This window comes from Anomalospiza imberbis, chromosome 19 (assembly GCF_031753505.1).
Source record: "Anomalospiza imberbis isolate Cuckoo-Finch-1a 21T00152 chromosome 19, ASM3175350v1, whole genome shotgun sequence".
Taxonomy (NCBI): Eukaryota; Metazoa; Chordata; class Aves; order Passeriformes; family Viduidae; genus Anomalospiza; species Anomalospiza imberbis.
Window position 1 is genome coordinate 8,209,680 of NC_089699.1, and position 17,472 is coordinate 8,227,151.

The 17,472-nt window shown below is 45.3% G+C and overlaps 1 protein-coding gene across 6 annotated transcripts in view; it reads right to left on the reverse strand.

Moving 5' to 3' along the window:
- Positions 1-9,998: 9,998 nt before the first annotated feature.
- The window catches only part of LLGL2 (LLGL scribble cell polarity complex component 2), a 34,063-nt gene continuing 26,589 nt past the window's right edge, over positions 9,999-17,472 (reverse strand). For 3 of the 6 annotated variants that reach the window (XM_068209501.1, XM_068209500.1, XM_068209503.1), the window contains 12 exons: positions 17,076-17,229; positions 16,656-16,806; positions 15,861-15,977; positions 15,205-15,371; positions 14,289-14,553; positions 13,443-13,593; positions 12,864-12,901; positions 12,361-12,408; positions 11,808-11,850; positions 11,522-11,576; positions 11,037-11,098; positions 9,999-10,681 (listed from right to left, as the gene is read on the reverse strand). In XM_068209501.1, coding sequence (XP_068065602.1) covers positions 11,045-11,098; positions 11,522-11,576; positions 11,808-11,850; positions 12,361-12,408; positions 12,864-12,901; positions 13,443-13,593; positions 14,289-14,553; positions 15,205-15,371; positions 15,861-15,977; positions 16,656-16,806; positions 17,076-17,229 — 1,243 coding nt within the window. In that variant the 3' untranslated portion in view covers positions 9,999-10,681; positions 11,037-11,044. The remainder of the gene's footprint in view (positions 10,682-11,036; positions 11,099-11,521; positions 11,577-11,807; positions 11,851-12,360; positions 12,409-12,863; positions 12,902-13,442; positions 13,594-14,288; positions 14,554-15,204; positions 15,372-15,860; positions 15,978-16,655; positions 16,807-17,075; positions 17,230-17,472) is intronic. The other 3 variants (XM_068209502.1, XM_068209505.1, XM_068209504.1) reach the window with 3 other exon arrangements.

The window sequence follows — 17,472 nt, forward strand, 5'->3', positions numbered from 1 at the left end:
GATTCACTGCTTACATAAACAATTCCTTTGACATCAGACCTGCTCTGATTAACTGCCCTGGACCATCTGCCTGCTGGACACACTGCAGCAGGTGAAAGATGCTGCTCATCAGTTTTTCAGCTCCCCTCACCACACCAACTTCACCTAAATCACTACAGGAAAAAGAACAATTCTATGGCATTCTCCCTTTTTAGAAGAAATAAGAATAACTCACATCAGAGAAAGGAGATCCTCAGTGCTGTCAAGAATCACAGCATGAACCTACAGCTAAAAAGAAGAGCAGAAAGCACTCGCTGCTATTTTAAGACCAATAAGGAATTGTCTGTCTTCCCTGAGCACAGCGGATTCTCCCAGCTCATACAGAGGAAAGTACAATCATTAATATTAAAGGCACCTGCCTGGAACTTAATTCTTAAGTTTCTATTTTCATTCACTGTACATATTGCTCTAACCCCTTCTTTTATCATTCTGTACAGTAATTTTTGTAACATACCTACACTGATTCCAGCCAGCTGCCCCATACCTGGATCACAGGTCACATCCATGCAATGGTAACATATTCCCTCTCCCATGCCTTGTTTCCATGCAGCCCAGGGTCTGTTCCAGAGTTCTTGCAAGCCTTCCCAGCCGTGGAGCCTAACAGGGATTCTGGCAGGGCTGTGACCTAAGAGCAGATAATTACACGTATATGGAAGGAAAGTGGCATCAATAATTCAAGCTTTCTCATGGTATCTTTTGAACTTTTCAACCAGTAATATCAGCAGCTGGCTTGCAGAGTTTGGGATAAAAGAAGAGGTGGGATTTCACCTAGGTCAGGGTCAGATGTGGTATGATTAGGTGCACCCCCAAAGAAAGGGGTCAATTCCAAAACCAAAACACATCCGCTATAATGCAAGAGGCTACCAGACATGGCACAGTAAAAACTACCTAAAAAAAAAAGCTTAGGCCAGTGAAAAGAATTAAACCATGGGCCCCTTTCTTTTGCAGCCCTGGAGTTTTATTCCAGGGAGCCAAGCACGGATAGCTCAGCCTCTGCTCTCTCCTTGCCAATACCAAGCTCTCTGCTGAAACAGGAAAGCACTTTCCAGCTCAGCACTGAAAAAGACAGCAAAACTGGCACCATTTTTGCCCTCATTATGCCTAAATCTCAGTCCAAATCAAGCAGAACGACTAAATCTCCTTTCAACTCGAATTTTCAAATAAAGTTGTTCTCCTCTTGCAGACAGGCTGTGTTTATGTCCATGAAGCATTTTTAATTCAGGGATGGTTTTGCCCTGCCTGGGCTGTTCTCAAGAAATCAGGTAACAGAGCAGGCACAAATGCTCCGTGTGTGCTGTATGTGCAGCCACCCCCTGCTCTCCCCAGGCTGCAAAGGGACAGTGCAGGGAGACCAGGATTTAACAGCTCTGAGGATGGCACTGGCTCTGTAAAATTTCCTGCCCCCTCCCAAACAGCCTTTCCAGAGGAGCTGGAGATTAACCAAAATGAACTCATGAGATTAAACAAAATGAACAGGTCTGGCCAGCCACCAGAACAAGTGACCCAAACATGAATTGTGATAAGATTTTAGATGCTTTGCAGCATTAGTTTGGGTGGGACATGTTTGTCCACCTCCTTCCAAGAGCCCCTGGCTGTTACGTTCTGTAACTTGAGGACGCCTCCATTAAGAAGCAAAGACAAAAACTGGGGGTTGAGCTGCAGAACTCAAGAATTTTACTTGAGCTTTCTGTCCCTGGCTGCTCCACTTCTCTTAGTTCATAAGAATGAGTCTGTAACAGTGTAGTTAATTATTTCATCACGTTCTTTTATTAACTGCCCACAAATAACCCTCTATCCCTCTCTGCAGAAAAGAGAAATGTCTCCTGTAAAGCCCAGAATGACTGATGGCATGTGGATCATCAATTCCTTAATGAATCTTGGAGAAAAGCCCTGGGGCTCTTAGCTTCTAATGTGTGTGTGGCAGGGAGGAGAAGCTGCTCTGAAAAATTCAACTCTTGAGGAGGAAATGGCTCTAACAAACTCCATCAGCATCAGGTAGAGCCTCTTCAAGGCTCTGCATAGCCCAGGCAGCACCTGAGCTGCTGCTTTGATTTCTGTGATTTGTCAGAAGCCTCAGACATTTGGGTTTCACCCTGGGAGGGCTGAGATGAAGCCACTGATCACATTCACGTCAGACTCCTGTCTGCTCTGAGCTACCTGAGATGAGAAAGGCTAAACTGGTGCTGTGCAGATACTCCCTCCCCACCCCAGTCTCCAGCCTGGCTGCCCCAGCACCTCTAACCTGAATTCTCTGCACAGAGTGAACACATTTGTTTGCCTTTTAAAGTGCTCCTGGCAAGATGCTGGCAGTTGGTTCATGTCTCATTAAGGGAGAGGCAGATAAGCACCAGGAAAGATGAAACCCTTCCAGATTTCAGCTCCAGATCCCCAAGTAGACTGGATAGTGGAGTTTCCTAAAGATTTCTTAATTTATGCAAAATACCAGGTCCTTTCAGCCAGAATACAGCCACTATGATTTTAAAAGAGATTTTATTAGAGAGTGATAAAATATCAGAATCACCTTTTCACTGCAAATTCTTAAGTCAATTACATAAAATAAAAATTTTTGATGCTATTGCATAAAAGAGACATGAAAAGTAACTCAATTTTTAAAAATCACTAAATCACAAAAAAAAAAAAAAAAATTAGAAACTGGCTGTGATTTGTCAGTGAAATTACACTTTGCATAAATTCCCAACCACCTTGTTTGCTTGGTCATAGCTCAGGTAAAGAGATTGTCAAAGCTATTCTTAAGAACATCTGTTTTTAAGATAAACCCCCTAAACATATAAATAGGTTCTCCTCTTGGTTTGACTCCACAGCAAGTAGAATCAACAATCCAGGCAGGATTGAAGCCTGTAAGACTTGTTTAAAAATATATTTTTTTTATGTATCTCCCCTCCTCCCCGCTACTCCCCATTGCATTCGTATAAAATATCTCCACTCTTGCTTGCAGATCATATGCTGCCTCATATTGACAGAAAATATTCTCCTTTGAGCCTGTACCCCAGGCTACTGAGGGAGAATTCCTGACCTCTCGCTGTTTCAAACTGGTAAGGGCTCTGCTGCTTTCTTCCAGCTATTTTAGGACGAGCCAAAAGGTCTCCAAGGGCCTCTTCCCCAGCCATAACCCGAGGAAGCCAAATAAAATATTCATTGCAAGGAGAAACCAAAACAATTAAGTTACATAGGTTTGAAAACAGCCCCCTTAAATATTTCAGGAGCACTTTGTTGCCCAGTTGTCTGCCGTTCAGCAGGGCTGGATGCTCCTGTTTCACTGCAAGGCAGTGTCCTGTGGTCCCAGCCCAGGGGTCAGGGACAGCCCCAGGCTCTGGGCAGGGATGGACCTGAGCTGGGTGAGCTGAAGGACTCTGTGCTAAGACAGGGCTCAGACTTCTCCCTTCTAATCCCCTGAGTAACCTCTGTGTCTAAAAGGAGCAAACCGAGGAGGCAAGGCCAGGCAAGCCTACACTACATCCAGTCCTGGTTTGGTAGCTCCTGGCAGAGCAGTGCCAGCAGCATGGGCAGAGCCAGAACCAGCCCCACGGCTCATCCCACTGCTCCTTCACTGCTGCTGTGCCCTGTGCTGCTCTGAGACTCTGGATGTCATGTCTGTACTTTTGTTTTACTGGGCACACCGAGGAACCTGGGTGGCCTCAAGTGAGCTGTCCTTGCTCTCCTTCCCTGTTTCTGCATAGCTGGGAACCATGGGTTTGATAGAGAATTCCCCTGAGTCAGTGAAATCCCCTGGATTTAAACTGGGTTTCAACCCAATTATACATGAAAGCAAGAGGCTTTTTAATGGTGGGGGGTGGGCTACAGCCCCAGGGCTGTTCTCCCGTGGGAAATGAGTGCTCTGCAGAAAGCAGCTGAGCCCCCAAAGTACAAATCAAAGGCTCAAAGTGGAATGTCAGATTGTGCAGACTGAAATGATTACACCTAGGTAGTTGAAAATCCCCAGCAGATTCTAATAAGCTTGTAGAGATAAAGGTAGAAGGAATCGTGCAGCTAAGGGTGAGGTCTCATGTTACAGCCAAACTGACTTTGTGGGGCCACTCCTTCCTTCCAGGGTCTTCTGTGTTCCCCAGCTGTTTCCTTTGCACCAGTGCTGGTGGTCACCTCAGTGCAATTTGATCTTACAGGTAAGTTGAGCTTCCTCATGCTGAACTTCCTTCTAAATGAGAGGCCTGCTTGCCTGGAATTGCTCTTGCTGGTTATTCCCTTATTCCAGATCATAAGGCATTAGTTAGTTAAAAATTAAATTCAAAAGCACACATGTGCACCAAGAGAAGAAAGGGAGCAGGAACAAGCAACACAGGAGGGCAGAACAGACCTTGGCCACAAAGGTGAAACTCTTCTGGAGCTCCTGAGCTCTGGGAGGGAAAGAGGAGGAAGTTTGGTTTGGAAACTAAGACAGAAGCATAAAGCATATTATCCTGTAGTGGAATAACAAACTTCCATGAGATATTGGGCCACTCACATTTTTTATGCCCTGTGATATTGTCCTTACCATTTTGAGGCACAGGCACTGTTGTTATGCTTTTACTGAAGATCTGAAACAAACTGGGAGTTGTTTGCTGAGCCAGGCATTTGAAGACACTCAGAGACTCGAGATTCTCAAGGGGATTGCTTCCAAAACTTGACATTTATTTTATAGGATGACAAACATTTTCTCTCGTTTAATATTAACTACCCTGTATCTTATGCTCTGTTCCACTGCAGATATTTAACTTCCTTAATCTTCTGTAGATAAATCCTTCTTCATTTTATGAGAGGTCTCACCTCTCCCTCTGCACAGAAGAGATCCTCACATAAATCTCTCTCACCAGATATCACTGTGACAAGGAAATGGTTTACAGAATTTGAGCCACTTCCATGCAGGATACATTCCAATGGAAAGCTTTCTGTGCATAAGCAGATCCAGAACACATCAGTGAGCGGGTTCACCTGCAGAATCAAGCTTGGTCAGTCTTCTGAACAAGAAGTTCTGAACAAGAAGAAACAGCTACCATCTGTTTCTTCTCCTCAAAGAAAATCTACCGGGTTAATGGTACCTGCATCCCATGTTATTAATTAATGAGGCACATGGAGTTCTGATACATTAATTCATGCCTGTGAATTGAGTTACTGAGAAATGGGCATTTTTCTTGTGCACTAAAAATTACTAGTTGAAGATCTTACCCTCAAACAGGATTTTTTAGTGGTTTAAACAAACCTCTAAGAAATAGCTGAATGGGCAGAGAAGTGTCAGGAGGTGTCTGCCTGTGCAACATCAGTTAACAGAGATGAATTGGAGCAGGAGTGCTTTCTATCCAATCCAAGGTCTGAGGCTTTAAAAGGGCAAAGCACTTCAGAGAGATGACGTGATATTATTTCACTCTGAAATCCTCATGTATCACTTACCACAGTTTCAAAACAGGGTGTTTTAAGGATGGACCCTGGATGCTGCACAACAGGAATCCCAGTGCCTGGACTGACACTGCTCTTAGCAAAGGGCTCCAGGAGACTTTAGGGCTGAGGTATTGCCACCTGCTCTGGAGCTTCAGTAAGTTAAGTATAAAATTAAACCAGTCTTTTTTAAAGGTTAAATCCATAGTAAATAACTATCATTTAGTACTTAAATTTTATTATTTTCATAAACTGTGCCTCATGGATCTACCTTGACAGAACTGAATTTCCTTGAGATGGATTTTTTTCACATCCTCATTACTGTTAATATACATTCAAAACATCTTCTTGTAATGAAAGTACAGGCAAATATCACCAGGTCTGAACTGTGAGCAAACTGTCACAGCACTGACAAGATTACAGGTAATCAAACTGATTAAGGACTGTGATAACTCCTTTGGTTGGAGCCTGCATTTTATCTGCTCTTATCTGTGTCAGAATGAAGTCAGGAGGATGTGTTTGTCTACAGAACAATCACATCCTTGAAAAACACCTCTCCCAAATTCTATTCCTTGCAGTTTGGAATAAAGCTCCCCCAGCTATAGCTGAAGCCACTTTTGTCTCAATACACTGCCTAAGAAATAACACCAAGACTTCTTATCCTGCCATATTCTCTGCTTCCTTGGGCTCTTACCCCATCAGGGCTTGAGCTGCAATATCTGACTTTTGGGGTGATGTTCAGCAGCTCAGAGATGTCCTTGTGTTGCCAATTAGGGTTTTTTAGGAGCTCAGCCTGCTTTTCAAGGGCTCAGCACAGCAATCTGATGCAGGTAAGTTCTCTAAGGAAGGAGAGTGTGAGCAGAACCCAAGCTTCATTTCTTGAAGACCCTGCCTTAAGCATAAGCAGAGGAGATTGGCTTTAAACAAATGAACAATATGCAGAGTCAGTAGAAATAAGCACACAATGCACAGACTCATCTGCCAGAGGAACAAACAGGAGGAAGAGATCCTTGTCTTTTGGAGGGGAAGAGTCAAGGACAGGCTGAGCTCTGCCCTTGGAGATACAGGTCCTTCCAACCTCGGGAGACTCTGCCTGATGCTGTCAGCATGTGCTCAGGACCATCCATCTTAAAGAGGGCCGCCTTGCCAAAAAGCTCTTGTAAAATTTAACTTAGCTCTGCATGCAAGAGCTGTGCCAAAAAGAGCTAGAGAGATCAGTTTCTACTCATGTAGCTGGGGAAGAGGTGAGCAGAGGGAAGAGCCTCAAAGTACCTTTTTATCCGTTTTCTTCCCTACTGAAACAGGCCACAAGTGCAAGGAGCCTTTTAGCTCTCCTGTCTTGGTTGTGTTTCCAGCAAATTCATCCTTCCATCCCCATGGATCAGCCAACATGCATAAAAGGCACGAGAGGCAAGATGGAAATGAGGAGTTTGGTCACACTTCAGTTTCATTACAAGAAAATCACACGTGGGAGAGGCCATTTCTACCTGGGCAACAGTTGGGACAGGTTAATCAACACCAGGATGATCTCAAGGACCATCCTACTGCTACAGCAGCCTTTTCCACAGGGATTTGGAAGTCCTCTGGGAAGCTGCACCTAACCCAGAAAACTTATCAGACACGCCCATCATCATCATGTTGGAGAAAGAGGTTGAGGAATAACCCAAGCACTTGGGGCATGCAGCTGTGAGTGAAGGCACTGAGTTTCCTGTGACCAAGGGCTTGTGGCAGATATTGTAGGAATTTTTCCACCTGGTTTACCCCAGGGAATCAGCTACAGCTGCAACACAACCTTGGGCTTTGCTTGAAAGAGATAAAGTCTAACGTGGCTTAGCAAGGACTGCTGGGTTTTAGAAGCAATTTTACACTAAAGTCTGTCTCATCTTTCAGCCATACCAATTTCTGCTCCTTTTAAAGACATCCCAGTCCATGAGGCCACATAGGCAGTGGTTTGGAGGCTGAATTCAGGACCATAGTCCAGGCATGAAATCCTTTAAGCTGCCACAAACCATAGTCTAAGAAACAGACCAATTAAGCTGTAAAAAAATTTCATTCTCTCACTAACCAGACAGGCCTCAGGCTTCATGACCAAGATGAGAAGTGCTTTTCCTTCCAACCTTATGTTCCTCTAATAGAACTGTTAGACAAATTCTGCAAATATTCAACTGCTAAACATCTGAGGAAAGCTTGCATTACTATCAAAAAGTAAAAAAAAAAGAGCTCCAGGCCAAGCTTTTCTAGTAGAGAACTTTGGCAGCAAACACACCACCCTGTAAAAGAGCTCACGTTACCAGAAAGCATTTGACCTAAAACTCAGGCCACTATGAAACAGCATCCCATATTAGGGACCCAATGTGTACTCAGATGTGGAAAATTTGTTCTTTAGTCGTGATCCAAGACTGTCCCCTCTGCAGAGCAGCAGGTCTGTGGGGGTCAGGGAACACTGTGCCAGCATTGCTGGAAGGATTTTTTCAAGTCAGTGTTAACAACAACTCTGGTCCTGCAGCCAAGGGACACTTCCCAGTGCCAGAGCCCTGTGAAGCTGCACAAAGCAGGAGCAGGGGGAAGCACTGCCAAAGCCTGACTGGCAATAACCTTAATAAGGGCCAATGAGCCCGCGGAGTGCTTCCAAGCATTAAAGCATTAGCTCTTGGAGAGGGCCAGCAAACTTCTATCAGATCCCAGACAAGGGGTTCAAGTGAAAAGTAGAGGTAGGCACAAAATTCGAGGGGTTTGGCAGCAGCTGAATCCCCTGATCAGAAGCAGGCCATTATTTTTAGTGTCAGCTGAGGGGCAGGCTAAGAGTAACCACAAGGCTCAGAAGGCAGTTCCTGAAAGGGAGAGATGAAAAGGGATTTTTTGTCCCCTCACTACATTCAAAAGCTGCTTACATTCATTCACTGAAGGCTCCACCCTTCATGATCATCTCATCCCATCACCGATTTTACTTGCTGCTCATTTTCCGACAGCACAAAAAATACACCCTAATTCTGTCACAAGCCTTTCCATCCCTTCCTGCTCAACTCAGAACACAACTGAAAGCACAATTCATGAGTTCCAGTCTTGCCCTGTTTTGTTACTTTGCAATTTCTCCTGTATTTTATGCATAGGAGCTCTAAAAGGATTCTTAATGTCTCTGCCCACAAGAAGTCAAGGATCTCATTCCATTGAATTCTTCAGTTCCAAAGCTCTGCTAGAAAAAAAGAATCTGCCATATCTCAGCACATATCCTAAACTACTGAATCCCATTTATAGTCTGGCTTGTGCTTTGAAGAAAATAAGAAGCCTGGATTTTTTTTTTTTTTTTGCTGTTGGTTTTGAATCTAAATGCACTTTAGGGTTTACAAAAAATGGTAGCATTTTTCTGACTCTCTCACTCTTCAGTGGACCTACTGGAGTTTTCAAGTTATGTGGGTGAAAATAGGGAGAAGATAATAAATTGCTTCTGCCCTTTCTGAGTAGGACTGTCTCATCTCTTCCCTCAAGCATGCCAACAAATAAATACTCTGAAAAGGCTTTAGAATCAGTCCATCTGTGAGGAGCAGAAAGAAGTAACTGGGTGCACCAGGATGATGCACATGCACAGGCTCCAGCTCACACCAGCTCAGAAGCTGCTGATTAAACCATAATTTCCTGTAAATTTGCAGAATCAATGCCTGGCACAAGAGGTAGAAGCAGCAGGACACCTCCCTGCCAGCTTCAGTCCTGCAGCAAGAGTCAGGAAATATTGAAGCAAACAGAAATAAGGAAGTGAAAACTACTTTGGAAATGGAAACTGAAAGAGAAGGCTCTCTAAAAACCTCATTAGCAATAAATTAGGTCTCAAAGGAGGTATTAATAATTTTGGAAGGAAGGGTGCCTGAAGCACCAGCAGAGCAACTCTACAAGCATTTTCTCCTGCAGAACAGAATGTGCCATCCTAGTGCTGTAGGTAAGAAAGGATTCCTCAGGCTTGCCTGGGAAGATCAAGAGGGCTGCCAAGGAGAGGTAGAAACAAGAGGGCTTCCAAGGAGAGGTTTCCAAAGTGTGCCAAGGACAGCTACTCAGCTCCATTCCAGGAGGATTTAGTTCTTCCACTGTGACTGGCTGTCACAGTGCTACAAGCAAGTTACAGTAGATACATTTCAGAATACTTTGCTCTTTTTCTTAGCAGGAAAAAAAAAAAAAGTGCTGTTAGGTGAGGGATAAAGGAAAGAAATTTTAAGGAGGACCAAACTGCTCTCTGCAGAGTTTCACCAGCTTCAATTCCAAATCCACTGGCAGACAGCACAGCAGCGCAGCCAGATCAATCCTGTCTCCCTCCAGTGTTATCATGCACATTTATTCAGGACAAACCAGCAGTGACCTTCCAGGGACTATAATCTGAACCAGGGCCCTTTCCTGGCATCCCTTTCTGGACTGCAGGATGGTGACACAATCACTTTGCTCCTCCCACCCACCACCTTGCTTCACCTCCAGGAGTGCTCTTTGCCCCCCTCAGCTCAGAGGGCAGCTCCACCTTCTCCCAGGGATTGGTGGGCAATATAAAAGAAGGTGCTGAAGGACAGAATAGATATGAGAGGAGACAAGGATCACAAAAGGGAATTCAGAGTTTTATTGCAAAAAAAAAAAAAAAAAAAAGAGCAATGTAGTGTTGAAACAAAAATCAAATTCAATTAGTTTTCCTCCGATTTGAATGGCTACAAAAATAGATTCTACCCAAATCCATAAAGCCAGTTAACAGTACCATAACAAACAAACCCCAAAATTACTCATTCAGATACCACATACAGCAGTCACAGGAATCTAGCATATATTACTTAATGTTTTTTTCTTAAAGTAAATCTCTAAATGTTTCTTTTAAAACTGAAATACCCATAAGATTTTAAAAAAATGTACAAAAAATAATTGTTGGAGGTAACAGTGTGCGTTTATTAAAATCCTGCACCAAGGCAGTAAAATATTTATAATTTAAAACCCAGCCCAGTAGAAAAGAGAAATGTGCAAACATTTGAATGTTAGATGTACTCAGAGGCTTGTGGTGCATCAGACCTGGCATCCACTGCTGTCCTAAAGCAAGGCTGGCTCCAGCAGGAGAGGTCTCCAAGAGGCACTAAAGGGGAGCAGAGGCAGAAGCACAGCACTGGAGCTGCAGCTCCCCAGTCGGGCTGCTGGGAGCACTGGTGCCTTCTCCCCAGGGACGGTTTGCCCAGTCAGTAGTGTTATGGCACTCGATCCAATGCCACGACGTCCTCCATGAGTTCTGGTCAATCTGCTGTAGGAGGGAAGAATGCAAAAGCCATTTGAAAAGGCAGGCAGTGAAAGCTAATCAGAGCTAATGAGCTGATACACTCAGATTGCTGCTGGGAGCTCTGGCTACCTCACCAGCTCGCTTTGTGATAAGGGTAAGAGTCAGGAGCCTTCAAAGGATTTTTAGCTCTTCCTTTACCACTGGTGTAGCATGTAAGGTGCTGAGCAGTGCTCACACAACACTCAGCCAGCAGATTCCCATCCTGAAAATTCAGGTCAGAGTTCTGCACAAAGCATTGAAACGAGCTGAAGCTTATTAAGAAATTTCATTCTACTTTCTGCTTCCTTTGGCTACTTCAATTATCTTTAGCCTCACCTACCTCCTCCATTACTTAGTCCGTGTCCTAACGGACTTCTTGCCGAATTTTTTTCTGCATAGCTCCTGCAATGACACAAGAAGAGATTCCTTATTGCAGTGCAGTCTCATCCCATCCACTCCCAGATGCCAACAGAAGACCAGGATGAGGTAGTGTCCAGAGGAAGTGCACAGAGCAGAGCATGTCAGGCAGTCACTGATCCTTCCACACCAGCAGTTACCAATCCCACCAAGCTTCCTGCATCCGTTGCAGACAGTAGTCCTTTGCCTACACTTGGTAGCCCCTGACCATTCTATAGGGAGATGAGATAAAGCCCCGCAGCCGTGGTGGTAGCTCAGCTCTATTGTACAGACAGAATGGGAGCAGAGACACTGAACACATCCAAGGGACAGTGTCAAGCCAGGATTAAAACTCCAGAATCCCATCCTTGACCAACTTAGCCCATGTGGCCTGCCCTTAGATCAGTATGGGTTGACACAAATAGAAACCTGTATGCGAATACTCAGAGTCCTGTTCCTTGGGGATGTGGGAATGTGATCTCTCCTGCTTTTCGGAGAGAAAGAGACAAAGCATTATTCATGAAAAACGTCAAGGGACAGCATGTGAAAGAGAGCCTGCCTCTCATTATTGCCCTTTGGTAGCTTGTGGGATGCACACGTGACCAGATTCCAGCAGAAGGATCCCTGCCATCAAGTGGCATCCCCCTGCTGTCACCTCAAGCTGCCCTCCCCTGCCAGCCCCAGCCATCAGGAAGAGAAGTTGGATGATACTCACCCTCTGCCCCCCTCCAGAGTACTCTGGATCTCCTTCAGCACTTCTGGAAAGCAGAGAGTTAAAGCAGTGAGCCAAACCAGAGGGAATCTGCCTGACCACATTCCACCTCCCCACTGAAGAGCCTCCAGAACCTGCCTCCCACAGCTCAGAGGTCAGTCCTTAGACCATCACTGCCTCCTCAACCAGGTTTTTACTGGGCAGGCTGGCACACAGGACTGAAGCAGTCAGTTGCCAGAGGAAATGTTGCCAATCTCTGTGTAGCAGAGCCCCAAAGGAACAGTCTGTTCCAGCTGTCACCTTACACAAGTCCTATTGGAAATAAAGATCCTTCTCTAATCTCAGCAGGGAATGCAGCTCTGCAGAACAACCCCTGCCCAAGGGCATGGCTATCTGTCCAACCCCTCATTTCTGAGGATTCAAGAAAACCCAGCATTTCCAATCAGTAATTACAGATCCCTCGGAACTGGAATTCACAAAATTCCCAGCAGCTTTCTTCTTTTCCCACCCAGAAAGGCACCTTCCCTCTCAGCAGCAAAGACTTCATCTCACTCACTTTCGTCATTGAGTAAGGCATGTTCCATCAGCCTCCCAGACTTCCTTTCTAAAAAAGAGTAGGAAAAATTGTTTTACCTAACAATATTTTCCCCTTTTCCTGAAATAAGTGCAGTTTTGGAGAAATGCACAATGGAACTGTATTTACCCCCAACATTAAGTACTTTTTTACTTTATTGAATGCTTCACAACTAATCCTTCAAGTCTCTCACACACTGAACTGGTTTTTTTCCGTAGGAGTGGTTTGGATAACAGAAGATTTAAATAAGTTCAGACCCTTCCTTCTGCAAAAACTCTGTTCTATCCTTTAAGGGAATCTTCCACATGCAACTTACTTCAGAGCTATCAACTAAAATACAGTCCAAGCAGGTCACAATGTTTCCCCCACGTGCTTCCTTATTTTTCCCTTTTTTAGATAGCAAATATCAGCTGTAGCAATAGGAAAGACATTTTGAAGTTTACACACACCATACTACCCTCAGTACACTTATTTTTTTTACTTACCATCTTCTCCACAGTCACCTGGACTCTTTCCTGGTCCCCTAAAAAAGGAAAGGAGGCAGAGAACAATTACTGATGCTGAAGAACAGGGGTGCAGAGAATTCCTGTGTGTTCCTGGCAGCTACAAGAGGCTCCAGTGCACATCAGCTAAATGGTTTGCTGAGTGTGGGAAGGGCTTCACCACATGCTGGTGATGCAGAAGTCTGCAGACACCACAGAACACTTCTAAACTCCTGGAATAAAATTCCTATAGGATCTCTGTGAGTGTCGGATCTACTGTTACTCAGTGATGTTCCAAGAGGAGAGAAGGAACACTGGATTTCTTTTCACAGAGCAACAGCTCAGCCTCAGCACTTGGGAACAAGCAAAGCAAGCCAGGGCTTTCTCTGTGTTTGTAACTCCAGCTTAGGGATACCAGTTCCAAAGCTTCCTGCTCTGTCCTACCAAATGTACTCCAAGTAGGAAAACGGTCAGAGGGAAGGTTACATTTCCTGATGCCAGCCCCTCCGTGGATGTTAACTTTAAAGGGGTTTTCTTTCCTCCCTACTCAGGCACAGTGTGCAAGAGTGTTACAGACATTACCTGGAATTCCTTGCAGCATTCTCTGTGCCAGATTTGTGCACGTGGTTGTTGCTTGTCACTTCTGGCATGTCCACGATGCACCGGGGCTCCACCAGCCATTTGGTGGAAAGGGAAAACCTCTCAAACTCCGACGGCGAGATCAGATAGAAACCTACAGGGGATTGGGAATTTATAAGGGCAATTCTCAGGAAACAGTTCCAGAACCAAAGGTGGTCCTAAAAAAAACAGTTCTAGGCATGATCTAAGTTTGGCAGGAAGGGTTTGCTTTTCCTTCTATCTAAGCAAGGAGGGATCACTGAGGAAGACATTACTCCAGCTCCCCTCTGGTTAGCCTAGAGACTGTGCAATTTAAGGTTATGCTGAGACATAATTCTGTTGTCCTGCGCTGACACTTGGGAAAAACAGCACAGAAAGATGCAAAAAATGAACTGAAAAGCAGCAATCCATCTTCAGCAGCCACAGGATCCCAGTTTTGCAACGTGATTGCTGAGATACAGGCATGTACAGGAGGCACAGTGGAGCTATTTCCCAGGGCCTGCTGCTTAGAGAGCCATTTGCCCCACACCAGACAAGAGGAGGGTGTCCAGGTGGAACTGATCTAAGGGGCACATCCAAGCTGAAAACCACTATTCACTCCTGTAGTCATTAACAGTAATGGAATAAACTCTCTCCTGCTTCTTCTAATTCATGTGCTGGTACCTGTTGGCAGCTAGTACTGCCCAGAAACACACAATGAACACAGTTCTCAGTCACACACGTGTACACAGCCAGCTAAAAAACACTAAGCCGTTTCCCATTGTCTCAAACACACAACAAGAGGGATGATCTGGGAGAAGCCCACCTCACCTTGGCCATATTTGGTGAAGACACAGGATGCAATGCCGCTCACATCCTCCTTACGGATGCAGGGGTAGCGGATCTGCAGCTTGAGGAAGGGCAGGGAGATGATCTGGATGTCTCCCAGGTTGGTCAGCACTGCCAGGTCGTTCTCACTGTAATCGTCGGTCTTGCAGCTGCCAAAGTTGGCAACTGTCACCTTCCGTACCCTGCAGCCCTCCAGGGCTGTCAGCTTGAGCTTTAGTTTGGAGCTGACCTTGGGCAATGTGAAGACCTGTCACAGAAATGAGACACTGACACCTCTTCCTGCATAAAGGGAGCAGCAGCTCCCCAGGACATCTGCTGCTCCCTCCCTGGATAATGTTTCCATTCACAGGGAATACACACAGGTGTAACCAGAGCCAATCCCCTGCTCATGGCATGAGAACGAATCAGCCACAGGCAGTGTGAAAATGTCTTTCTGTTCTGACATCAGTTTTACCCTTCAGGCTGTAACCGCACTTCTCCCCCATTTTTTCAAAACTCTTCCCTATTTGGCTACAGAAGTGAGCAGGTTTTAAATTAGTGTGCAAAACAAGAAACTTTTAAGCTACTTCACAAAAATACCTACAAATTCCTGCTTCTGCACTAACAACAGAAAAGCTCTTACCCCAAGGCAGAAGCAGCCTTGTCCAAAGAGTATTAATGTAATATAGGCATAGAATTTCTATATTCAGCATGTGCAGCACTATGCTGAACACCAGTTTGCCAGAACACACCTGATTTATGGACTGTACCAAAAAGAAGTGCTGTCCCAGGGCTGTTCTTCAGGCACAGGAGAACAAGCACTCCTGAGAGTTCTCTCTCCACTGAGCAGTGCCCAGTGCTTCAGCAGATTTCATGCACAATTCACAGGCACCTCTCTCCCTCAATAGGTGACACTCACCTTAAATTGCTCTTCAGATATCACCAGCAGCTGGTGGCTGCCTTGCATATCAGGACTCTTGGAAAGGTCATGTGCTACTTCTAGAGGTTCTGGGAGGGGAGTGCTGCGTCCATCCAACACAAGTATCCCCACAACAGGAGCCCTGTGCATCAGCTGAATCTCTTTGGCTAGACAGGCAAGATAAGGAGGAAAAACAAACAGAAAAAACAAACAGGAGTCTAATCAGAAACACTGTTAGAAACTCATTCACACCCTCTCAGCACTGGAGATGCTGTCTAAAAAGATTTGGTAGTTGAAGGGCATTAGGGCATTCTGACTGGACTGATCTGTGTTGAACAGAAACCATTGTTACATAAAGACAACAGGCCCAGCTGTCAGAACAAGGGACATGTGCAGCGAGGGTTGATGTCAAACTTCAGTGACAGCTGACAAAAATTTACATTTCTGAACTGATTAGGAAATGAGGCTGAGGCACATCAAGCAGTGCTGGAGCTCCAGTTCAGCTGCTGCAGTGAGCATTGCTTAGCTCAGACATTGCCACACTTGGCTCCAATCACTGATAAGCAGCACTAATTGAGCAACCCTGCTTTTCTGGCCATAACTCCTGTAAGCCATGGCTCAGACCCAACAGAACCCTGCTTTCAGGAGGCTCTTACCCTGCTCTGCCCTCACAGGCTCATCCATCCTCCTCTCAGCTGGAGGAACACGTAAACAGAAAGCGTAGACTGTCCCTCCATTGGTGCCAGCCCACAGGGACGGGCAGTGCCGGGAGCCTGGAGTGACAAAAAAGCCCATGAGTAAAGCAACATCCATGACATAACAGCTTTCCTTGGCTACACAAAACCTCCCTCTGTTTGCACCCTAAATATCTTCATATTAGGGGAGACCTGCTAGGCACAAACTGCAAGTTCTTAACGTTCTTTTCCTAATACAGGTCCACTAGCAGCCCTTAGAAAGGACACTGCACCTGAGCAAAGGCAAAAGTACCATCACATGAACCACCACAATTTCTGTGTCAAGTTTTCACACATTTATATCACAGATGAGCAGAATAAATTTGTGCATGCTATCAGTTTGGGCTCTGATGCACAGCCAGCCTCCACCTTCACTAAAATTAAAAGGCCTTGCTGGAGACAGGGGTGAACTTCAGAGGAAAGAGAGAAGTAAAAGTTTATACTAAAAAGTCAGCCAATATAGCACATTTGAAAATCATACATAAAGACTTGATTCAAAGATGAATGGCCAGCTAATTGGATTTGCCAGCAGCCCAGAATGGCTAAATAACAATTCTACATGATAACATATGCTCTTGTTCTATATCACTTTTTCAGCACAGCACTAAGTAGGACACAGGAGGTGCTGAGTTTTCCTGGCAGTAAATCCTAATACACTCCTTGGCAGAAGCAGTAAAAACCCATTTGGAAGGAGAGAGAGTTGCTTTTCCTACTCACTGTCTCTCAGGAAGGTATCAGCAAAATACAGGGTTCGCACAAAGCCAGTGAAAGAGTCTTCTGCCGAGCGTGCTTCGATCTTGCGCTGGACTGGAGCCAGTTCCATCTCCTGCAACACGTCCTGGTCAAACTTGGCATTTGCTTCTTGCACCTTCACAGGTGAGGAGACACTCTGTCAGTCAGGGATGGACACAGCAGGGAGAGAGAGGGAGCATGGCAGCAATAGAAAGGCACACCAGTGAACTTGTCCTCTGATCTTTTCTAAAAATGTGCCTGCAGGGCAGCATCAGAAATTGCCATTTTCCCCCCATACCAATAGCTATTGATTTGACAGCAGGGCTGAGACCACCTCCTACTCCAGGCAGTCTCAGCAGGCTTCAAGCTGCAAACAGACAGACCCAAAAAAGGTGAACCCCTCACCTCTGAGGCATTCCCACCACCTCCTCTCCGCTTCCTACTGGACACGCGGCTTCTTCTGATCCGCCGGAATGACTGGCGGAGGGACTTCTTCAAGGATTTCACTCGAGATAGGGGACCTTCTAAGGCCAGCTGATCACTGGGATGCAGTGTGCACCTGGAAGAGGAAGACAGTAGCCACATGGTCACTTTCTACTGGGCGGCAATCACTCCCAAGAGTCCAATAGGATGCATACAAATGTTGGAACACACTTATATATTCTGGAAGATCTTCAAGGGTGGAGAAAAAAGAAGCAGAGCTTCTTGCTACAGTGACAGCTCTTGAGAAATCGCGTATCACTCCTTGCTTTGTTAGTAATTCCAGGTCATCATTAACATAATGATTACCACAGACCCCCTG